Raw genomic sequence first — 25421 nt, 5'->3', positions numbered from 1 at the left:
CCTCCTGGTCAACGACTAGTTTCCCTAGCTCCACTCTATACCCACCATGTCGTCTCTCTCCTGGTCAACGTCTGGTTTCCCTAGCTCCACCCTCTCCTGGTCAGCGACTAGTTTCCCTAGCTCCACCCTCTCCTGGTCAACGACCTGGTTTCCCTAGCTCCACTCTATACCCACCATGTTGACTCTCTCCTGGTCAACGACTAGTTTCCCTAGCTCCACCCTCTCCTGGTCAACAACTAGTTTCCCTAGCTCCACCCTCTCCTGGTCAACGACTAGTTTCCCTAGCTCCACCCTCTCCTGGTCAACAACTAGTTACCTAGCTCCCACCCTCTCCTGGTCAACAACTAGTTTCCCTAGCTCCACCACCCTCTCCTGGTCAACGACTAGTTTCCCTAGCTCCACCCTCTCCTGGTCAAACGACTAGTTTCCCTAGCTCCACCCTCTCCTGTCAACAACTAGTTTCCCTAGCTCCCACCCTCTCCTGGTCACGACTAGTTCACCTAGGTTCCACCCTCTCCTGGTTTACGACTAGTTTCCTTGCTCCACCTCTCCTGGTCAATGACTAGTTTCCTAGCTCCACCCTCTCCTGGTCAACGACTATTTCCCTAGCTCCACCCTCTCCTGGTCAACGACTAGTTTCCCTAGCTCCACCCTCTCCTGGTCAATGACTAGTTTCCCTAGCTCCACTCTATACCCACCATGTTGACTCTCTCCTGGTCAACGACTAGTTTCCCAAGCTCCACCCTCTCCTGGTTAACGACTAGTTTCCCTAGCTCCACCCTCTCCTGGTCAATGACTAGTTTCCCTAGCTCCACCCTCTCCTGGTCAACGACTAGTTTCCCTAGCTCCACTCTATACCCACCACGTCGTCTCTCTCCTGGTCAACGACTGGTTTCCCTAGCTCCACCCTCTCCTGGTCAACGACTAGTTTCCCTAGCTCCACTCTATACCCACCATGTCGTCTCTCTCCTGGTCCACGACTGGTTTCCCTAGCTCCACTCTATACCCACCATGTCGTCTCTCTCCTGGTCAACGACTAGTTTCCCAAGCTCCACCCTCTCCTGGTTAACGACTAGTTTCCCTAGCTCCACCCTCTCCTGGTCAACAACTAGTTTCCCTAGCTCCACTCTCTCCTGGTCAACGACTAGTTTCCCTAGCTCCACCCTCTCCTGGTCAACGACTAGTTTCCCTAGCTCCACTCTATACCCACCATGTCGTCTCTCTCCTGGTCCACGACTAGTTTCCCTAGCTCCACTCTATACCCACCTTGTCGGCGCTCTCCTGGTCCACGGCTAGTTTCCCCATGAGGGCGTTGACATCTATAGACTTTTGTTTGAGGACAGGCTCCAGAGCTGACAGGTCTATCTTCATCTTATCCACCAACACGTTGGTCTCCAACAGCTTAGTCAGACCATTCTTTACCCTGTCACGAGCCTGCACACACAGGAATACACACACACGCACACAGACACACACAGACACACACAGACACACACAGGAACATACACACACGCAGTCATGCACACACACACACACACACACACACAGAAACAAACACACAAAGGGATACACACATAGTCATGCAAACACACACACACACAGAAACACACACACAAACGCACAAAGGGATACACACAGTCATGCAAACACACACACAAACACACAGGCACACAGAAGCAATTACATTTCTTGGATTGAATGGAGTATAGAATTGACGCCCATTCAGAGAAATAGCCACATTTCAAAGAAACCACAGTGTGCTAAACTGGAGTATTGATAACATTAAATAATACATATTATGGATGTCTCACAGCCGCTGTGTTTACTATTGCTAAACAGTATTATAGATCTGTCTCTTACAGCCACTAGTTGCTGTCTCTTCTCTCCCAACATGGCCAGGTAGAGGTTAATATTAGTTATTGATTATGAAACAGTATTAATCAGTAGTATTACTGATCTCTTACAGCCACTAGTTGCTGTCTCTTCTCTCCCAACATGGCCAGGTAGAGGTAAATATTAGTTATTGATTATGAAACAGTATTAATCAGTAGTATTACTGATCTCTTACAGCCACTAGTTGCTGTCTCTTCTCTCCCAACATGGCCAGGTAGAGGTAAATATTAGTTATTGATTATGAAACAGTATTAATCAGTAGTATTACTGATCTCTTACAGCCACTAGTTGCTGTCTCTTCTCTCCCAACATGGCCAGGTAGAGGTTAATATTAGTTATTGATTATGAAACAGTATTAATCAGTAGTATTACTGATCTCTTACAGCCACTAGTTGCTGTCTCTTCTCTCCCAACATGGCCAGGTAGAGGTTAATATTAGTTATTGATTATGAAATAGTATTAATCAGTAGTATTACTGATCTCTTACAGCCACTAGTTGCTGTCTCTTCTCTCCCAACATGGCCAGGTAGAGGTAAATATTAGTTATTGATTATGAAACAGTATTAATCAGTAGTATTACTGATCTCTTACAGCCACTAGTTGCTGTCTCTTCTCTCCCAACATGGCCAGGTAGAGGTAAATATTAGTTATTGATTATGAAACAGTATTAATCAGTAGTATTACTGATCTCTTACAGCCACTAGTTGCTGTCTCTTCTCTCCCAACATGGCCAGGTAGAGGTTAATATTAGTTATTGATTATGAAACAGTATTAATCAGTAGTATTACTGATCTCTTACAGCCACTAGTTGCTGTCTCTTCTCTCCCAACATGGCCAGGTAGAGGTTAATATTAGTTATTGATTATGAAACAGTATTAATCAGTAGTATTACTGATCTCTTACAGCCACTAGTTGCTGTCTCTTCTCTCCCAACATGGCCAGGTAGAGGTTAATATTAGTTATTGATTATGAAACAGTATTAATCAGTAGTATTACTGATCTCTTACAGCCACTAGTTGCTGTCTCTTCTCTCCCAACATGGCCAGGTAGAGGTTAATATTAGTTATTGATTATGAAACAGTATTAATCAGTAGTATTACTGATCTCTTACAGCCACTAGTTGCTGTCTCTTCTCTCCCAACATGGCCAGGTAGAGGTTAATATTAGTTATTGATTATGAAACAGTATTAAACAGTAGTATTACTGATCTCTTACAGCCACTAGTTGCTGTCTCTTCTCTCCCAACATGGCCAGGTAGAGGTTAATATTAGTTATTGATTATGAAACAGTATTAATCAGTAGTATTACTGATCTCTTACAGCCACTAGTTGCTGTCTCTTCTCTCCCAACATGGCCAGGTAGAGGTAAATATTAGTTATTGATTATGAAACAGTATTAATCAGTAGTATTACTGATCTCTTACAGCCACTAGTTGCTGTCTCTTCTCTCCCAACATGGCCAGGTAGAGGTAAATATTAGTTATTGATTATGAAACAGTATTAATCAGTAGTATTACTGATCTCTTACAGCCACTAGTTGCTGTCTCTTCTCTCCCAACATGGCCAGGTAGAGGTAAATATTAGTTATTGATTAAAAAACAGTATTAATCAGTAGTATTACTGATCTCTTACAGCCACTAGTTGCTGTCTCTTCTCTCCCAACATGGCCAGGTAGAGGTTAATCAGTTCCAGGTATGAGGTGGGGGTAGTGTAGTAGCGTCGTCTCAGCTCAGAGTAGAACCTCTCGGCCATGTCTGTCACACTGACGTGGATCTCCACACACATCTCACTGAAACGATCCTTTATCTCCTCACTGCCAAACTCCACGTTCTGGAAGAAGGTCTGGGACACGGAGAGGAGGGCCTCACGGGGCCACTACAGGGGGAAAAGAGGAGGGGATGGTTAGATTGTAGGAGAGAGTGGGTGAAAAATGAGGAAATTAAGAAAGTCAAAGAGAGAGCGTGGTAGAGGGAGAAAGAAAGAGAGAGAGAGACATTGCTTCCAGATATAAAGAGAGACAGACAGAGAGAGAGAAAAACATTGCTTTCAGATATAGAGAGAGAGAGACATTGCTTTCAGATATAAATTAGAGACAGAGAGCGAGAGACATTGCTTCCAGATATAAAGAGGGAGGGAGAGAGATATTGCTTCCAGAGAGAGAGAGAGAGAGAGAGAGAGAGATATTACTTCCAGACATAAAGAGGGAGAGAGAGAGACCATGGGATCCTGAGTTCTTCTGCAAATGTTTTTTTTGATAAATATAGATGTTTTTTTATCCACAAGGACTTATACAGGATACTACCCTCTACATGAAAACCTCAAAATTCCAGACCTAAAACCTGAATTGTGGACAAAATTAACTGAACGGATTCTTACTACCAAGGACTATCAAGACAAAAACTTCTAACTAAGCAGAACCTGCAGAAGAAACACAGAGGAACCTGGAAATACCAGACTGAGGTTCAGACTGAGTAATGTTCAGTCTCAACCTACTTCTGAAGCCAAAAAGTAATAGACAATCATCTCTAGATATTATTGTTATATAAAGCTTATTAAACAAGGCTACTAAGCTACCAAGCAGCTAGGACAGAACAGACCTGGCTGCAACTTAGATTACTACTGAAGTGGGAAAAGAGAAGGGTGAAAAGTCTTGAGCCTATCAATGGCAGGAGAGTTTCACAGCCTGTCCCACCCAAATGCAGAGGCCTTTGAAGCCCCCTGTGTAGATGTCATCACAGTACAGCACCCCTTGGATATTAAAAATAACACGGAATATGTACAAAAATAAGCTCCTCAAGGACAATCCAGAGACACTATTTGCTGACTGCTACAATGAGGGGAATGTAAGCAACTTCATTTTCCACAAAGACCATCCCCTGGCATGGTACAGTGCTATATTAACCAGACCATCCCCTGGCATGGCACAGTGCTATATTAACCAGACCATCCCCTGGCATGGCACAGTGCTATATTAACCAGACCATCCCCTGGCATGACACAGTGCTATATTAACCAGACCATCCCCTGGCATGGCACAATGCTATATTAACCAGACCATCCCCTGGCATGACACAGTGCTATATTAACCAGACCATCCCCTGGCATGACACAGTGCTATATTAACCAGACCATCCCCTGGCATGGCACAGTGCTATATTAACCAGACCATCCCCTGGCATGACACAGTGCTATATTAACCAGACCATCCCCTGGCATGGCACAGTGCTATATTAACCAGACCATCCCCTGGCATGGCACAGTGCTATACTAACCAGACCATCCCCTGGCATGGCACAGTGCTATATTAACCAGACCATCCCCTGGCATGGCACAGTGCTATATTAACCAGACCATCCCCTGGCATGACGCAGTGCTATATTAACCAGACCATCCCCTGGCATGGCACAGTGCTATATTAACACAGACCATCTGTCACGCCCTGACCAGGGGAACTCTGCTATTTTGGTCAGGGTGTGGTATTTCTATGGTTTATTTTCTATGTTTTGTTATAGCCTTTCTTTGTGGTTTATTTCTATGTTGGGCTCGGGGGTGATTTCCAATCAGACAGCTGTCGCTAGTTATGTCTGATTGGGAATCACATTTAAGTTCCTTTCCCCCCACGATGTTTGTGGGTTGTTGTCTCTTTTGTTTGAGCAGTTAATGATCAGGCATTTTCTTGGTTTTGTGTACGTGTTTAATTCAGTGTAAGAATAAACATGTGTTCGCTCCCAGCTGCGTTTTGGTCCGCTTCCTCATCACCCGACGCCAATCGTTACAGAACAACCCACCGAACCAGGACCAAGCAGCGGGAGGATAAGGAGCGCGAGAGATGGGCTCGCGAGGGGAAGGAGTTCTGGACCTGGGAGGAGATCATGTCGGGGAAAGGACCCTGGCGGAAGGATTCCCAGGTCGAGGAGGTGATGCCAGCCGGTGGAAGGAGTCGCAGGCGGCGGTCGAGGAGGCCCGGAAGACACCCCCAAGAAATTTTTTTGGGGGGGCTAATGGAATGGTCCGGAAGGGCAGAGGAAGAGCCCAGACCACTGCTCTCGTGGGGGATAACGGCGAAGGAGGAGGCAGAGATGTGGCAGGTCCTGGAGGACCTGCGTAGGGACAGCATGGAGGAAGAGCCTTGGGTGGCAGAGGTGCGCACGGTATCGCCAGTGCGCCTGCACAGCCCAGTGCGCTCTGTGCCAGCGCCCCACATTTGCCGGGCTAGGGGGAGTGTTCAGCGAGGACGTGTTGTGCCGGCTCAGCGCTCCTGGCCTCCGGTGCCCTTTCTCGGTCCGATGTATCCTGCGCCGAGGACGCGCACTGTGTCTCCGGTACGGCTGCACAGCCCAGTGCGTTCTGTGCCAGCGCTCCACACTTGCCAGGCTAAGGTGGGCGTTGAGCCAGAACAGGTGATGTCAGCTGTGCACTCCAGACCTCCAGTGCGCCTCCTCGGTCCAGGATATCCGGCGCCGCTTATGCGCACTGTGTCGCCGGTGTGCGGTCACGGTCCAGCACGTCCTGTGCCGGCACCTCGCCCTTGCCGGGTGAATGTGGTGCGTGTCCACAGTCCAGTCCGGCCCATCCCTGCTCCCCGCACCAAGCCAGTGGTGCGTGTCCCCAGTGCTGTCCGGCCCATCCCTGCTCCCCGCACCAAGCCAGTGGTGCGTGTCCCCAGTCCAGTCCGGCCCGTCCCTGCTCCCCGCACCAGGTTAGTGGTGCGTGTCCCCAGTCCTGTCCGGCCCATCCCTGCTCCCCGCACCAAGTTAGTGGTGCGTGTCCACAGTCCTGTCCGGCCCGTCCCTGCTCCCCGCACCAAGCCAGTGGTGCGTGTCCCCAGTCCTGTCCGGCCCATCCCTGCTCCCAGCACCAGGTAAGTGGTGCGTGTCCCCAGTCCTGTCCGGCCCATTCCTACTCCCCGCACCAAGCCAGTGGTGCGTGTCCCCAGTCCAGTCCGGCCCGTCCCTGCTCCCCGCACCAAGCCGGTGGTGCGTGTCCCCGGTCCTGTCCGGCCCGTCCCTGTTCCCCGCACCAGGCCCACGGCGCGTGTCCACAGTCCGGCACGGTCTGTGTCCGGTCCACCGGTGACCAGTCCTGTTCCGGTCGGCGGCTCCGCTCCGGAGCCTGAGCATGCCGCTCCACCGTGGTCCAGTCCGGGCCAGAGGGGTAGGGCTAGGGTGGAGGCAGGGGGAGAAACACGCCCGGGGCCAGAGCCTCCACCGAGGGTGAGGCGCCCACCCGGGTCCCCCCCTTAATAGACTTTAGGTTGGTGCGCCGGGAGTACGCACCGTTGGAGGGGGGGTACTGTCACGCCCTGACCAGGGGAACTCTGCTATTTTGGTCAGGGTGTGGTATTTCTATGGTTTATTTTCTATGTTTTGTTATAGCCTTTCTTTGTGGTTTATTTCTATGTTGGGCTCGGGGGTGATTTCCAATCAGACAGCTGTCGCTAGTTATGTCTGATTGGGAATCACATTTAAGTTCCTTTCCCCCCACGATGTTTGTGGGTTGTTGTCTCTTTTGTTTGAGCAGTTAATGATCAGGCATTTTCTTGGTTTTGTGTACGTGTTTAATTCAGTGTAAGAATAAACATGTGTTCGCTCCCAGCTGCGTTTTGGTCCGCTTCCTCATCACCCGACGCCAATCGTTACACCATCCCCTGGCATGGCACAGTGCTATATTAACCAGACCATCCCCTGGCATGGTACAGTGCTATATTAACCAGACCATCCCCTGGCATGGTACAGTGCTATATTAACCAGACCATCCCCTGGCATGGCACAGTGCTATTTTAACCAGACCATCCCCTGGCATGACGCAGTGCTATATTAACCAGACCATCCCCTGGCACAGTGCTATATTAACCAGACCATCCCCTGGCATGGTACAGTGCTATATTAACCAGACCATCCCCTGGCATGGCACAGTGCTATTTTAACCAGACCATCCCCTGGCATGGTACAGTGCTATATTAACCAGACCATCCCCTGGCACAGTGCTATATTAACCAGACCATCCCCTGGCATGGTACAGTGCTATTTTAACCAGACCATCCCCTGGCATGGTACAGTGCTATATTAACCAGACCATCCCCTGGCATGGCACAGTGCTATAAGAGCACACTACCCCCATGTCAAGAGAGAGGGTATTGGCCCAGGGTGGAAACAGAATACTAGACATTGAGGAAATTGAAACAACCTCTGTCAATATGTACAAGTCTGGGACAGTAATGAGGCAGGGCATCCTCATGTAGTTCCAGCAGGACTTTTACAGAATCAAAGAGAGAGCACAGCAGGAAAAGCTCTCTCTCTGTGACGACTCCCCCATCCTGAATCAGTCAGTTCACACCTCTTCAAACTGTCCTGCAGACGAGGATAGTCACCCCCCCAGCACTGAACACACCCAGGTCCCATAACTGCACCTCTCCTCCATCATTGAGAGGGATAAAATCACAGAGCTGGAGAGAGACATGGTGGAGCTCAGAGAGCTGGTCCACACAATCCAGACAGAACAAACCCACAAAACAGAAAAACAGGGAGGAACACATGGCACAGCTAACAGCAGTGAAGGAGGAGGGAGAGGAACACATGGCACAGCTAACAGCAGTGAAGGAGGAGAGAGAGGAACACATGGCACAGCTAACAGCAGTGAAGGGGGAGAGAGAGGAACACATGGCACAGCTAACAGCAGTGAAGGAGGAGAGAGAGGAACACATGGCACAGCTAACAGCAGTGAAGGAGGAGAGAGAGGAACACATGGCACAGCTAACAGCAGTGAAGGAGGAGAGAGAGGAACACATGGCACAGCTAACAGCAGTGAAGGGGGAGAGAGAGGAACACATGGCACAGCTAACAGCAGTGAAGGAGAGAGAGAGGAACACATGGCACAGCTAACAGCAGTGAAGGAGAGAGAGAGGAACACATGGCACAGCTAACAGCAGTGAAGGGAGGGAGAGAGGAACACATGGGACAGCTAACAGCAGTGAAGGAGGAGAGAGAGGAACACATGGGACAGCTAACAGCAGTGAAGGAGGAGAGAGAGGAACACATGGCACAGCTAACAGCAGTGAAGGAGGAGGGAGAGGAACACATGGCACAGCTAACAGTAGTGAAGGAGGAGAGAGAGGAACACATGGCACAGCTAACAGCAGTGAAGGAGGAAAGAGAGGAACACATGGGACAGCTAACAGCAGTGAAGGAGGAGAGAGAGGAACACATGGGACAGCTAACAGCAGTGAAGGAGGAGAGAGAGGAACACATGGCACAGCTAACAGCAGTGAAGGAGAGAGAGGAACACATGGCACAGCTAACAGCAGTGAAGGAGAGAGAGGAACACATGGCACAGCTAACAGCAGTGAAGGAGAGAGAGGAACACATGGCACAGCTAACAGCAGTGAAGGAGGAGAGAGAGGAACACATGGCACACCTAACAGCAGTGAAGGAGAGAGAGGAACACATGGCACACCTAACAGCAGTGAAGGAGGAGGAGAGAAAGCTGAGGTGTGACAGAGAGCAGGACACTCTCCCAGAGAAGCAAGCAGAACAGCCCACCTCAGACCCGGACCACAACTTCAACACCACAACACCACACTAGACATGTCCTGGAGCTGTTGTCAGAGGACAAACACTAGACATGTCCTGGAGCTGTTGTCAGAGGACAAACACTAGGCATGTCCTGGAGCTGTTGTCAGAGGACAAACACTAGACAGGTCCTGGAGCTGTTGTCAGAGGACAAACACTAGACATGTCCTGGAGCTGTTGTCAGAGGACAAACACTAGACATGTCCTGGAGCTGTTGTCAGAGGACAAACACTAGGCATGTCCTGGAGCTGTTGTCAGAGGACAAACACTAGGCATGTCCTGGAGCTGTTTGTCAGAGGACAAACACTAGACATGTCCTGGAGCTGTTGTCAGAGGACAAACACTAGGCATGTCCTGGAGCTGTTGTCAGAGGACAAACACTAGGCATGTCCTGGAGCTGTTGTCAGAGGACAAACACTAGGCATGTCCTGGAGCTGTTGTCAGAGGACAAACACTAGGCATGTCCTGGAGCTGTTGTCAGAGGACAAACACTAGGCATGTCCTGGAGCTGTTGTCAGAGGACAAACACTAGACATGTCCTGGAGCTGTTGTCAGAGGACAAACACTAGACATGTCCTGGAGCTGTTGTCAGAGGACAAACTAGGGTCCCCCAGCCACATCATAATTCACACGGGCACAAATGACCTGAAGGCACAGCAGGAAAAGGGTGCCACAGCAGGAAAGGGTGGCCCAGCAGGAAAGGGGTAGCCCAGCAGGAAAGGGTGGCCCAGCAGGAAAGGGTAGCCCAGCAGGAAAGGGTAGCCCAGCAGGAAAGGGTGGCCCAGCAGGAAAGGGTAGCCCAGCAGGAAAGGGTGGCCCAGCAGGAAAGGGTGGCCCAGCAGGAAAGGGTGGCCCCAGCAGGAAAGGATGGCCCAGCAGGAAAGGGTGGCCCAGCAGGAAAGGATGGCCACAGCACTCAAGGGAGTGATTGAAAAAACTTCTTCCACTTTCCTGGGTGGTTGTCTCCACCCAGCTACCACGAAAATACATCCACCCTGCCACCATACAGCAGGTGAATGCAAGCATTTTGTGAGACTGTGCCTCAAACCTAATGTCTACCTGGCCCACCACTCCACCATGGACTTGAACAGCCTTTATGACCAGGTCCACCTCTACAAGGCAACAATCCCAACTTTTGCCAGGACCCTGAAGGACATCACCCTCTACCGCAGCCCCTCACACAGGAGCAACAGAGCAGCAGACACCCACCCCAGACCTGCAAGACCCCCTCCTGAAGGACCTGCACCGAGAGAACCCACACCCAGAACAAATCATCACCAGCCACACCCCCCATGCCCTCCCCCCGCCCCTGTTGCAAGGACCTCAACATGACAGCAGCTCATATGCCCAGGCCGTGAGCAGAACAACAGGCCCAACCCCCACTAAAGCACCCCCCCCCCCCAAGCCCCATCCTGCAACTTAAGAGGTATGTATCAGATGCTCAACATGCTCTGCTCACACTTACACAGACCCACAAACCATTTGAAAACAAATACAATGTTGATAAACTCCCATATCTACTGGGTGAAATACCACAGTGTTCCATCACAGCAGCAAGATGTGTGACCTGTTGCCACAAGAAAAGGGCAACCAGTGAAGAACAAACACCATTGTAAATACAACCTATATTTATATTTATTTTCCCTTTAACTATTTCTACATCATTACAACACTGTATATAGACATATGACATTTGAAATGTCTTTATTCTTTTGGAACTTGTGTGAGTGTAATGTTTACTGTTCATTTTTATTGTTTATTTCACTTTTCACTTGCTTTGGCAATGTTAACATGTTTCCCATGCCAATAAAGCCTCTTGAATTGAATTGAGAAAGAGGGAGGGAGAGAGAGAAAGAGAGCGATAGAGAGTGAGAGAGAAAGAGAAAGAGAGAGAGAGAGAGACAGACAGGGTCAGAGACTCCTTTTAAACAAGCAGAATAAAGTCTTCACTAAATAAACGCCTGACTGCACCTGGCTGCTCCTTCTCAGTGGGGGTCACCTTGATGGAGGGATGGGAGCGGAGGAGAGAGAGAGGGAGAGGGATGAAAATAAACAGGCAGATTAAAGGAGGTGGAACGAGAGAAGAGGGGGGCGCGCTTCACCAATGGACACCTGGGGCGAGCCCACGCCCTGTGATCCATCACACACACACAGACATTACGCACACCCACAGAGCCTGACACACACACCGGGACGCCTGACACACATTCCTGATGGAGATGAATGGAGGAGCGTTTCACCCTGAGAGCACACAGTGACAGCAGTGTACAGTACAGAAAGTAAATGAGTGTGTGTGTTTGACAATCCACTAATTAGACAGAAATACACACACAGACAGAGACAGACAGAGAGAGACAGAGAGAGAGAGAGAGAGAGAGAGAGAGAAAGAGAGAGACAGAGAGAGAGAGACAGAGAGAGATAGATAGAGGCAATCCCACACCCACAGAGAGCGTAGTGTCCTGACCTGTACAAACCAGTCGATGGTGCAGCAGTTGACCAGAGAGGGGAACATACGACAGCGGGACCTGAAGGCATCTCCTACAGGACTCATACACAACACAATGTGCAGCTTCTCTCTGACCCGAGAGATGAAGAACTGGAACACCTAACACACACAGAGGGAGATACACAGGTTACAGACACACACAGGGAGAGACACACACAGGGAGACACACACAGGGAGACACACACAGGGAGACACACACACAGGGAGACACACAGGGAGACACACACACGCATATCTATAGAAATACATTCAAGTAAACACATACAAATTAACTCATGCAACAGACTCACTGTATAGTCAAGTGCCAAATTCACATGAGAGGAAATCAATTGAGTGTTGTCTAGACTGAGGCCAAAGTCAGTGTAATTAAAGTGAAGGGGTCAGAGTTCTGGAGGTGTCCAGAGTCTGCTGCTCTGCCTTATTGACAGACTACTGCTGGGACAAAGCTGCTGCTTCCACGCTTCATATAGGACCTTAACAAGACACTAGACACAAGACTGAATCCTACTGCGATGAATAGCTGAATATGAACACATACATCAATACATACATAATGTTGTGAATTAATAGCTAGCTGGATATATGTATAAATACATGTATAAATATGAATAAATGGTACTGTCATGACGTTGCCCTGTTGAGGGAGGTTTATGACCCCCCGATAAATGCCTTTCCCCCCTTTTCTGTCCACTCTACAGAACGGACTCTTGGAAAGCCCTGTTGTTAACATAGGGAGAGTATGGAAACGTCAAAAGGTTGGGGAAAAGAAAAATCTTTGTGTAATCCAACCAGTTGAAAGTATCCGTTGGTACTTAAAGAATATGATGTCAGATCAGTTGGTGTCTGGGACATTATATCTGATGATAGGACGACATAAACTGTATCTTGGAAAGTCTACCCATTCTAGATTCAGATTCACATGGAATTGTTGTGCAATTTAAATGTTTAAATATGAAACTATTTGTGAAAAGATGACATGTAATTTTAGTTTTTAAAATTAGAGAATTGTTTTCATAAGTAAAATATGCTCAATCAGTGGCCACCCCACGTGAAAAGGTATTGGTTGGAAATGATGAAGCAACCCCTTTTCTACATTTCTATAAGAACCCCCCCATGACCCAATTCACTGCGAACTAAGCCAACCTCAGCATGAGCTCTGGTTGCGAATGGTTGAACGACTACAACCTAACGAAATTATCATTGTGTTCCCGATGACGTGAGGACTGATGTCCATACGTTCAGAAGGGCGAATTTCAACGTAGAGGTGACGATCGCCATGCTGGACGGATGAATTTGACTACACCAGCCAGAATACAGCATGAGCTTAGTATGTCAACTCGGTATGAACTTTGAACTCTTATTCACTAAAGAAGTGATACATCCTAGACGTTGAGTTATCAGCAGCAGCTGTAAACGTGCGTGGCCTAGGAAAGAACGGACGGACAATCTTCAGAACGACAGGGTTGTATCCGTTCTACCACAAGACGACAGACTACAACGTATCCGCCCAGAAATATTCTTCAAAGGACAAGGGAGATTTCTGCTGGGCAACCCAGCCTTCCATCTTCGACCAATCTATCGAAGCGCAGCTCAGAGAAAATATATTTCTTGCATTTTCCTTTTCTGAATGGGCGGTTATTTAGAATGCATAACATTCTGTATTTACGATAGCATAGCTTCATAAGGTCCGATAGAGACTCAATCCTTTTGTTCCTCAGTCTTCCCGCGCTTTCATTCAAACCCAACCCCCTTTCTTTGTGTAACCATCCGTCAAATCTGTTCCATCCGCTAGGGACGTTTTCTTGTATTAATTAGTAATCAATGTATGATCCAGCCTGTGTATATGTAATTCCGTGTGATTATTTAGGTATTTAGTAAATAAATAATTAAACCAAATTTTGTATTGCTGATTCAACTTGTTAACCAGGGTTCGTGAAGATAACCAATAATTTTACTAAGGTGACGATTAATAATTGTCACCTTAGTAAACCAATAATGAATAAGGTGACGATTAATAATTGACTGCTGTTGATATAAAAGATTACCAGGTCTTTAAGAGTTTATTCGGAAGACAACAGCTCTATAAACATTCTTCCGTGGTGCCCCGACTTCCTAGTTAATACATTTACATGATTAGTTTAATCAGGTAATATTAATTACAGAGAATTTATTTTATAAAATAACATGTCATATCATTTCATCAATAGTAAAGACACAACAGTACATACATAAATATTACACATGTACTTATTATATTTAACCTTTATTTTGACAGGGAGTAAAGGTCTCTTTTACAGAGGAGCCCTGTAATTACAATTATATATTGAGTGTTATATGAGTGAGTGTGTGTGTACTCTACTGTACCTCGTCTCGGTTTCCCTCGTTGATGCCGGCCTCCTTGGCTCTGGGCCGTGTGGCAGCCAGGACCTGCTCCAGATCATCCTTCTCAAACAGGTTGGGCACCTCTCCACTGTTCAACATGTTGTTAATGTCCTCTAGGAACTCCTCCACCACGATCTGATGAACAATAATACACACAAGTAATGGAGGGGGGTGGAAACGTGCCTGAGAACTGAAGACTGAAGCTATAGCTTCCAGGGCTAATGCCTCGGCTTCTGCTCAGCGGGGTAATGAGGTGATGAGTCACAGAGGTGGCATGGTTTGGCAAGCAGATGGTCACAGATAAACACTGGCCATAGCTACTTCATTAGCTGTCTGGTACAGTCTTTATGGAGGAACCTGCTAACTACCTATCACATAGCCTCCATAAATACTACTGTCTGGTACAGTCTTTATGGAGGAACCTGCTAACTACCCATCACATAGTCTCCATAAATACTACTGTCTGGTACAGTCTTTATGGAGGAACCTGTTAACTACCCATCACATAGCCTCCATAAATACTACTGTCTGGTACAGTCTTTATGGAGGAACCTGCTATCTACCCATCACATAGCCTCCATAAATACTACTGTCTGGTACAGTCTTTATGGAGGAACCTGCTAACTACCCATCACATAGTCTCCATAAATACTACTGTCTGGTACAGTCTTTATGGAGGAACCTGCTATCTACCCATCACATAGCCTCCATAAATACTACTGTCTGGTACAGTCTTTATGGAGGAACCTGTTAACTACCCATCACATAGCCTCCATAAATACTACTGTCTGGTACAGTCTTTATGGAGGAACCTGCTAACTACCATCACATAGCCTCCATAAATACTACTGTCTGGTACAGTCTTTATGGAGGAACCTGCTAACTACCCATCACATAGCCTCCATAAATACTACTGTCTGGTACAGTCTTTATGGAGGAACCTGCTATCTACCCATCACATAGCCTCCATAAATACTACTGTCTGGTACAGTCTTTATGGAGGAACCTGTTAACTACCCATCACATAGCCTCCATAAATACTACTGTCTGGTACAGTCTTTATGGAGGAACCTGCTAACTACCCATCACATAGCCTCCATAAATACTACTGTCTGATACAGTCTTTATGGAGGAACCTGCTAACTACCCATCACATAGCCTCCATAAATACTACTGTCTGGTACAGTCTTTATGGAGGAACCTGCTAACTACCCATCACATAGTCTCCATAAATACTACTGTCTGGTACAGTCTTTATGGAGGAACCTGCTATCTACCCATCACATAGCCTCCATAAATACTACTGTCTGGTACAGTCTTTATGGAGGAACCTGCTAACTACCCATCACATAGTCTCCATAAATACTGCTGTCTGGTACAGTCTTTATGGAGGAACCTGCTAACTACCCATCACATAGCCTCCATAAATACTACTGTCTGGTACAGTCTTTATGGAGGAACCTGCTAACTACCCATCACATAGCCTCCATAAATACTACTGTCTGGTACAGTCTTTATGGAGGAACCTGCTAACTACCCATCACATAGCCTCCATAAATACTACTGTCTGGTACAGTCTTTATGGAGGAACCTGCTATCTACCCATCACATAGCCTCCATAAATACTACTGTCTGGTACAGTCTTTATGGAGGAACCTGCTATCTACCCATCACATAGCCTCCATAAATACTACTGTCTGGTACAGTCTTTATGGAGGAACCTGCTATCTACCCATCACATAGCCTCCATGCACACACCCCCCTCCTCTCCCCCCTCCTCCCCTCTCCTACCTGTGTGTCAGTGAAGAGGAACACCATGTCCTTGCCCTCCACCCCAGCCATCTTGAACAGTCGTCTCAGGTCTTCATGGAAGCTGTCGTAGTTGTATCCTCGGCTCAGTTCTATCTGGAAGCAGCGCATGCCGCACATGTGGGCCGCCAGCCGCGTCAGTGACTGTTTCCCCGTGCCCCCCACGCCCACCAATAGGGCGTTACCGCGCTCCTGGCGGATCATACGCGCTATCCTATAGGAACAGAAGGGCGGGGTTAGGAAGTAAGTAATTTAACAAATTGAAGCATTACAAAAACACATGAAACAAAAACTAACTCTTTATGGGGCTCTGGACAAAATAAGTTCACTAAATAGGGAATAGGGTGTGGTTAAGGATTCTAATCAGTTCACTAAATAGGGAATAGGGTGTCGGTAAGGATTCTAATCAGTTCACTAAATAGGGAATAGGGTGTCATTAAGGATTCTAATCAGTTCACTAAATAGGGCATAGGGTGTCATTAAGGATTCTAATCAGTTCACTAAATAGGGAGTCGTTAAGGATTCTAATCAGTTCCCTAAATAGGGTGTCGTTAAGGATTCTAATCAGTTCACTAAATAGGGAATAGGGTGTGGTTAAGGATTCTAATCAGTTCCCTAAATAGGGTGTCGTTAAGGATTCTAATCAGTTCACTAAATAGGGAATAGGGTGTCATTAAGGATTCTAATCAGTTCACTAAATAGGGAATAGCGTGCGATTTAGGCCAAAACGTCTGTACACTATATAGGGAATAGGGTGCGATTTTGAATGCATTCACTGCACTAATTAGGGAATAGGGCTCCGTTTCCGGGCGTAAAATCACCTGGAGACGTGTTCTACAGCGTCCTGGAAGAACACTAGCTTGGTCTCCTTGGAGAAGGTCATGTTGTAGTCATCCAGGTAATCCTGGAGCACAGCCCTGATCTTATCTGGCTCTGTTAGGTCCTCATACAGACGGTCTGCCTTCTCTGCACCCACCTAGAGGAGAGGAGAGGAGAGGGAGGAATGAGGAGGAAGGGAGGCAGGGACAGGAGGAGGGAGAGATGGAGAGGGGGGACAGGAAGGGTTGCGAGATAGATAGATGGATGCCGTAAATGTTAAGCGCTTTGAGCACCTGGGAAATTGATTGGATTTATAGGCTTATAGAACATTTTACCTTGATGAAATCTCCAAATATGATGGGTTTGGTCACAAAGTAATTGGGTTCTAAATTGAAGCCAAAATATTTGCCTGAAAGAAGAAGAACGGAAATATATTTAAAGAGTTGCTATTCATAGCTCAACAATTGTGGGACGTTTTAGATAAGGACATTGAAATGGCTTTCAAACTTAATATGTCAAAACACTGCTTAGTGAGAGGCAAAACTCTGAAAGTTCAAACTAGCCGTCTAGGTTCTATTGAACTCTGTGTTATGTTCTTACTGGCCAACTATGTCTAGGTTATATTACACTCTGTGTTATGTTCTTACTGGCCGTCTAGGTTCTATTAAACTCTGTGTTATGTTCTTACTGACCATCTAGGTTCTATTAAACTCTGTATTATGTTCTTACTGATCGTCTAGGTCCTATTAAACTCTGTGTTATGTTCTTACTGACTCTCTAGGTTCTATTAAACTCTGTGTTATGTTCTTACTGACTCTCTAGGTTCTATTAAACTCTGTGTTATGTTCTTACTGGCCGTCTAGGTTCTGTTAAACTCTGTGTTATGTTCTTACTGGCCGTCTAGGTTCTGTTAAACTCTGTGTTATGTTCTTACTGACCGTCTAGGTTCTATTAAACTCTGTATTATGTTCTTACTGGCCGTCTAGGTTCTATTAAACTCTGTGTTATGTTCTTACTGACCGTCTAGGTTCTATTAAACTCTGTATTATGTTCTTACTGATCGTCTAGGTTCTATTAAACTCTGTGTTATGTTCTTACTGACTCTCTAGGTTCTATTAAACTCTGTGTTATGTTCTTACTGACTCTCTAGGTTCTATTAAACTCTGTGTTATGTTCTTACTGACTCTCTAGGTTCTATTAAACTCTGTGTTATGTTCTTACTGACTGTCTAGGTTCTATTAAACTCTGTGTTATGTTCTTACTGACTGTCTAGGTTATATTAAACTCTGTATTATGTTCTTACTGGCCGTCTAGGTTCTATTACAGTCTGTGTTATGTTCTTACTGGCCATCTAGGTTATATTAAACTCTGTATTATGTTCTTACTGACTGTCTAGGTTCTATTACACTCTGTGTTATGTTCTTACTGGCCATCTCAGAGACGATGGTGTTGAAGTAGGTTTTGTCTTCGTTGTTGATGAGGCGGTCGTGGAACACTCTCTGACACTCATGACAGAACAGACGGAATATCCCAGTCTGATCTCTCACCGTGCCTGGCTCACACTGCAACATACCTGGAGGACAGACAGACAGAGGGAGGGAGAGAGAGAATGAGAGAGAGAGGTGAAGGGAGGGAGGGAGGAGGGGGGAGAGAGGAGGATGGAGGGAGGAGGGGGAAGAGAGGGAGTGGGGGAGAGAGGAAGGTAAAGAGGCAGGGAGGGAGAGAGGGAATGAGAGAGGGAGGTGGAGGGAGAGAGAGATGGAGGGAGGGGGGGGGGGGAGAGGGAGTGGGGGAGGGGAGAAGGTGAAGGGAAGAGAGAGGTAAAGAGGCAGGGAGGGAGAGGGAGAGAGAATGAGAGAGGGAGGTGAAGGGAGGGAGGGAAGGGGAAGGTAAAAAGGCAGGGAGGGTTAGATGGATTTAACATGACCAGAGAATAATAAAACATGATTCAACGTGGTGGTTCTCACCCTGCAACCTTAACACATTAAGAAGTAAAGAAAACTCTAATATCTGCTGTTGACACATCCCTGTTGTTATCAATGTTATCTAATACAATGCTAGGGATGCTTTAGGAGATATGATGGGTCTGACACACCAGAGGATCCATGTTCAAGTCTGGTTAGAAAGTTGAGGGCATTAATGTGACCACGCTCGCCCTCAGCAAGAATGGGGGCTGGGTTGGCCTTATTCGTCCTGGGTAAGTATTAATGCTGGTGTGTGTATGTGAGTGTATGTGTGTGTGTTTACGCTCGCTGGTGTGTGTGTGTGTGTGTGTGTGTGTGTGTGTGTGTGTGTGTGTGTGTGTGTGTGTTTACGCTCGCTGGTGTGTGTGTGTGTGTGAGTGTGTGTGTGTGAGTGTGTGTGTGTGTGTGTGTGTGTGTGTGTGTTCTGCATGGTGACTCCCTAGCGGGGGTCAGGGAGCAGTAGTCACTTTAGTTCAGGCCTCTCTGCTCTGATGATGGTTGTGAGGCTGCTGGGTAGAGGACTGTACTGTCTCTGTCTGGACTTCAGGCTACAACCAAGAGCATCTCAGTCCATGAGCTACTTTAATAACTTACAAGTGAATAAGCAAAGACAAACTTTCTCACCCTGGACACACTTGGAGAGGTCCCTGAGGTTGAAGACGTAGTGTGTGTGTGTGTGTGTGTGTGTGTGTGTGTGTGTGTGTGTGTGTGTGTGTGTGTGTGTGTGTGTGTGTGTGTGTGTCTCTCTCTCACCCTGGACACACTTGGAGAGGTCCCTGAGGTTGAAGACATAGTGGGACTTGGCTGGTGTAGGCAGGAGGTCTACAGACATGCGGTGGTAGATCTCTACAGCTGCGTCTACGATGCTGCCTGCTGAAGACCTCACCGCCTGGGGGAACTCACTGAGGAAACCACTGAGGATGGCCTGGAGGGGGAGAGACAGTTTCAACAGAGAGTTAAGCGTACGTGTGCTTGAATATGCCCTTGAGGAGAGAGGGCAGACTCAAGAGACACACGTGATTGTGTGTGTGTGTGTGTGTGTGTGTGTGTGTGTGTGTGTGTGTGTGTGTGTGTGTGTGTGTGTGTGTGTGTGTGTGTGTGGTCTTGTTCTTCTGAATCCACTAAAAGTTCCCACAAGGATAGTAAAACAAGGCAAATTCTCCCTGGTGGGGACATTTCCCACATCCCATGAGGACAAAGGCTATTTTAAGCTTAGGGGTTAGGTTTAGGGTTAGAATTAGGGTTAGGGTAAGGCGTTAGTGGTTAGGTTTAGGAGTTAGGTGTAGGATTTGGGTTAAGGTTTAGGGGTTAAGGAAAATAGGATTTTGAATGGAAATCAATTATAGGTCCTAACGAGGATAGAAAAACAAGTGTGACGATAGTTGATCTGTAATTAAACTACCACAGCTTGTTAAGGGGCTGTGAGGGAGAGGACATGAGGAGAGAAGAGACAAGAGGGTTTGGAGACAGGGGGTTAAAGGTCATATTAGGGCTAGGAACTGAGGTTGGAGCATAAGTCTTGACCTTGAAGATCTGTTTGAGACTGTGCTCTTAGGGCAGGGTTTAGATGTAGGAGGTCAGGGGTTACCCACATTGAAGATCTGTTTGAGACTGTGCTCTTAGGGCAGGGTTTAGATGTAGGAAGTCAGGGGTTACCCACATTGAAGATCTGTTTGAGACTGTGCTCTTAGGGCAGGGTTTAGATGTAGGAAGTCAGGGGTTACCCACATTGAAGATCTGTTTGAGACTGTGTTCTTAGGGCAGGGTTTAGATGTAGGAGGTCAGGAGTTACCCATATTGAAGATCTGTTTGAGACTGTGTTCTTAGGGCAGGGTTTAGATGTAGGAGGTCAGGGGTTACCCACATTGAAGATCTGTTTGAGACTGTGTTCGGAGGGAGTGGGCAGACACAGCATGCTGAAGTGGCGGATGAAACGAGGGGTCACCGGGTTACGGCCCCCTCCTGGCGGAGCGCAGGCCGCCGCGATCGTCATGTCCTGCAGAGAGAAAGAGAATGAGAGAGAAGAGGGGAGGAACGGAGGAGAGGGGGGTCGAAAGGAAGATTTGGCACAGAAAGAAGATTTCCTACCAACACATTTTCATATGTATTTAAACCCTCATATTTTCATATGTATTTAAAGCCTCATATTTTTCATTGATTTAGTCTTCTATCAATATTACATTTGACATTTAGTTTGAAGAACATCCACCCGGGTCAGAATTTTTAGCTGAGTTAAACTTCAGAGTGAAACCCTGTTTGGATTAGAAAATATTGACATGCCCTTGGTTCTGTATTCCCTGTGTGTGTGTGTGTGTGTGTGTGTGTGTGTGTGTGTGTGTGTGTGTGTGTGTGTGTGTGTGTGTGTGTGTGTGTGTGTATATGACCTTGTGTGACTACTCTGGTTGCTGTCTTGACATGGTTGTCTGTTGTCTGTCTGCACGTGGTGGAAACACATTTACACCCAGTACACGTTCAGATCTCAACAAACAGAATAACTGATTTTCTGAATGATTCACTTGTACACCCCCACACATCCACCCACACACACACCCCCACTGATCCACCCACCCCCCTGATCCATCCACCCCCACTCCCACACATCCACCCACACACACACCCCCACTGATCCACCCACCCCCCTGATCCATCCACCCCCACTCCCACACATCCACCCACACACACACCCCCACTGATCCACCCACCCCCACTGATCCATCCACCCCCACTCCCACACATCCACCCACCCCCACACATCCACCCACCCACCCATCCACCCACACACACACCCACCCACACACATCCACCCACAACCACTGATCCACCCACTCCCACACATCCACACACCCCCACTCCCACACATCCACACACCCCCACTGATCCACCCACTCCCACACATCCACCCAACCCCACACATCCACCCACGCACGCACACACCCACCCACCCCCACACACACACCCACCCACCCCCACACATCCACCCACCCCCACACATCCACCCACAACCACTGATCCACCCACCCCCACACATCCACCCACCCCCACACACACACCCACCCTCACACATCCACCCACCCCCACACATCCACCCCCCCCACACATCCACCCACCCCCACACATCCACCCACCCTCACACATCCACCCACCCTCACACATCCACCCACCCTCACTGATCCACCCACCCCCACACATCCACCCACCCTCACTGATCCACCCACCCCCACACATCCACCCACAACCACTTATCCACCCACCCCCACACATCCACCCACCCCCACACATCCACCCACAACCACTTATCCACCCACCCCCACACATCCACCCACCCTCACTGATCCACCCACCCCCACACATCCACCCACCCCCACACATCCACCCCACACATCCACCCACCCCCACACATCCACCCACCCCCACACATCCACCCACCCCCTCACAGATTAATTGGTCCCTAATACGTACAAATAGACCCTTTTAATGTGTGCTATTGGAAACAAATTACTGTGTGCTGACCATTCACAACAGTAACAAAGGACTAAAACAAACACATTGTACTGTAGCAGAATAATGGACCCTATCAGCTCCTGGACATGAGCCTCCAATCTACTATAGACCTCAGACCATCCCTCTGTCTGAATACTAAACAAGTCAAAGTATTCACTGACCACAAACAAAAAGTGACTTCATTTTCTCAGACTAAAAAAAAACCCAGACTGGAGCAGAATAGACTAAATGTTTCACCTAATATCATCTAGCCCAGACAAGATGAGACTCTGTCTACATATTAAACAAGATTGTGTGTGTGTGTGTGTGTGTGTGTGTGTGTGTGTGTGTGTGTACCTGGATCTCCTTCCAGAAAAACTTCTCTCGGTCGTAGAAGCCGTGGAAGTCCTGGAACTGTCTGAGCAGTTCTATTGGAGGCTGGGAGCCGTAGGTGTCCAACTTAGGCATGTTCAGATCATCCACAAAGATCACTATCTTTCTGTTACCAGGAGCACCTGACATGAAGAGGAGGGAGGTATGGAGGCCATTAATAACACTTAGCGAAGTAGGCCTATCAGTTCATGTTACCAGGGTGATCTGTGATATTGTCTGGGTGATGTATAACCACCATGTCGTGCTAGGATGCCAACAACATATGGGCCCAGGACCGTGTTTGGGAAACCCTATTCTCACACCTCTCCAATATCATTCCTGTGTCTCTTTCCTCTTCTGTCTCTCTCTCTCTCTCTCTCTCTCTCTCTGAGAATGTATGTCTAGTTACTGTATCTCTATCCCAATATTCCTCTCTCTCTCTCTCTCTCTCTCTCTCTCTCTGAGAATGTATTGCTAGTTACTGTATCTCTATCCCAATATTCCTCTCTCTCTCTCTCTCTGAGAATGTATTGCTAGTTACTGTATCTCTATCCCAATATTCCTCTCTCGCTCACCCAGAATGTTCTTCCTCTTCTTCTCCAGTTTGGACTCGATCATCTCCTGTGTTCTGGCCGAGGTGGTCTGGGCTGAGAAGTTGATATAGACGGGAACATAGCCTCCCTTCTCCTGGACACTGTTCAGAAGACCACGGGCCACCACAGACTGACACACACACAGAGAGACAAGAGAACCCACTGAGGAAACACTTAGGAATGCATAGGGTTAACAGTGAGTGTTAGATTCATTCCATGATCAATGTGTTTTTCTCCACAAGGTCCAGCTAATACAACTAGTAAGAGATGCCTCTGACAAGCAGTGGTGCAGGACAACAATATGGAAGGTTGAAATATCAACATGTCAGAAGATATCGAAGGAACATTCTAGAGCAGTTTAGTTGAAAGTGTGTGTGTGTGTAACCATACCTTTCCTACTCCGGTGATGCCGGTGAAGAGGACAGAGTGTCCTACAGACAGCAGTTTCTCCATCAGGTAGCCATAACGCACCGTGTCGGTGGTGGGAACCAACATCTCAAAGAAGGGCAGTTCCTTGTTGTACCTAAAGGAGGGGATGATCCTCTCCCACGGCTCCAGACGCTTGTGGTTGAAGTCCATGAACACACTCCACAGGTCCCCCGAGCTGGGCAGCTACACACACACACACACACACACACACACACACACACACACCACACAATATAGACAAATACAGTATTTACTGTCCCTAAGTCATACAGATCTAACAGGGTTGATAGTGATAATGTTTAACATATTCTAACACTGGAAATGTCATGATGATGGAAGCAGGCAGACAAAGCCATGTCTGGATGTAACAGTTTGGTGGTCAGAACACCATTAAAGGGTGCAGGCCTGTGTGTCTCTATGTTAAGGTAACTGATGTCTGGAGAAGCCTGTGCTCTTAGTTGTTGACTGTGTTTTCACCGCCCTGCACGTGTTCTGTTTCCCCCCTGCAGTGTGTGACAGTTTGTGTTCCGTTCCCCCCCCCCTGCAGTGTGTGAGAGTTTGTGTGTTGTGTTTGTCCCCCTGGACTTGGTGTCCTGCTGTTCGAGGTGTGTGGGTGCATGTGGTTTGTTTACTGTCAGCGAGAGCCAACCTGGCACACATATCATTACACACACACAGGGATATGAATGTGTACACAATGCCCCCTAACTCCACAGTAGACAGGAATATGAATGGGTACATAATGGCCCCTAACTCCACAGTAGACAGAAATATGAATGGGTACATAATGGCCCCTAACTCCACAGAAGACAAGAATATGAATGGGTCCATAATGGCCCCTAACTCCACAGTAGACAGGAATATGAATGGGTACATAATGGCCCCTAACTCCACAGTAGACAGAGCGACAGTCGCCTCAGGTTCTCTGAGCTGCACATTAGTTATCCCCAGAGACAGACTTCACCAGCCTTGTGTTGGTGTCTGGGGGTGTGTGTGCATGCATGTTTAGATCCTCCAGGACAAATCATCTTTGTTAGTTATGGACCGTAACACATTCAGCCTTCATCCTTTCTCCCTCACACTCTCTCACTCCACTAACAGGTAAATGATGCATATTCTACTCCTCCACAGACTCACTCAAGGAATACAACATTCTATCCATCATTACACTGTTACAACCCAGGGGGCACTTCCAGAAGAGGAAAGTAGAGAGTTTCTATTGGATATCATTACTGTGATACCAACCAATGGCAACCATAGTCTCCATTGATGGCATGATGAAATACATTGAAAGTTCTCTGCAGATATATGAAATCTACTTCTCTTCCAGCCTCTTTCACCTGCTGTCCTTATTGCTGAGGGGACAGACAGAGGTGTTCCTACCGATACCTTTAGAGATGCTCATTTCAACATGTCCATATCCATCTACTAAAACGGCATGCCTTTACAGCACATGTTTTTGTTGCATATATCCAATTGATAAAAACAACTGAGTACATGTACATGGTAGCAGTCTTCGTCAGATATTCATAATTGGTAGCAGTCTACATATTGAATTGATTGCACAGGTAAGGCCTCTATTTGATTTTAAACCCTTTCAGAGGACT

General features: G+C 47.3%; 1 protein-coding gene across 1 annotated transcript in view; it reads right to left on the bottom strand.

Annotated features, from left to right (window-relative positions):
- Positions 1-25421, bottom strand: part of LOC115191569 (dynein heavy chain 6, axonemal-like) — a 123999-nt gene that overhangs the window by 43240 nt on the left and 55338 nt on the right. Inside the window, 13 exon segments of the mRNA XM_029749361.1 lie at positions 1267-1434; positions 3525-3767; positions 11925-12065; positions 14331-14483; positions 16140-16371; positions 16979-17133; positions 17312-17385; positions 18403-18549; positions 19694-19865; positions 20805-20936; positions 22778-22935; positions 23368-23515; positions 23776-23997. Coding sequence (XP_029605221.1) covers positions 1267-1434; positions 3525-3767; positions 11925-12065; positions 14331-14483; positions 16140-16371; positions 16979-17133; positions 17312-17385; positions 18403-18549; positions 19694-19865; positions 20805-20936; positions 22778-22935; positions 23368-23515; positions 23776-23997 — 2145 coding nt within the window.

The sequence above is a fragment of the Salmo trutta genome, chromosome 4 (genome assembly GCF_901001165.1).
Source record: "Salmo trutta chromosome 4, fSalTru1.1, whole genome shotgun sequence".
Classification (NCBI taxonomy): domain Eukaryota; kingdom Metazoa; phylum Chordata; class Actinopteri; order Salmoniformes; family Salmonidae; genus Salmo; species Salmo trutta.
Note: the sequence above shows the minus strand (reverse complement) of the source record. Positions and strands in the feature narration are given on the sequence as shown.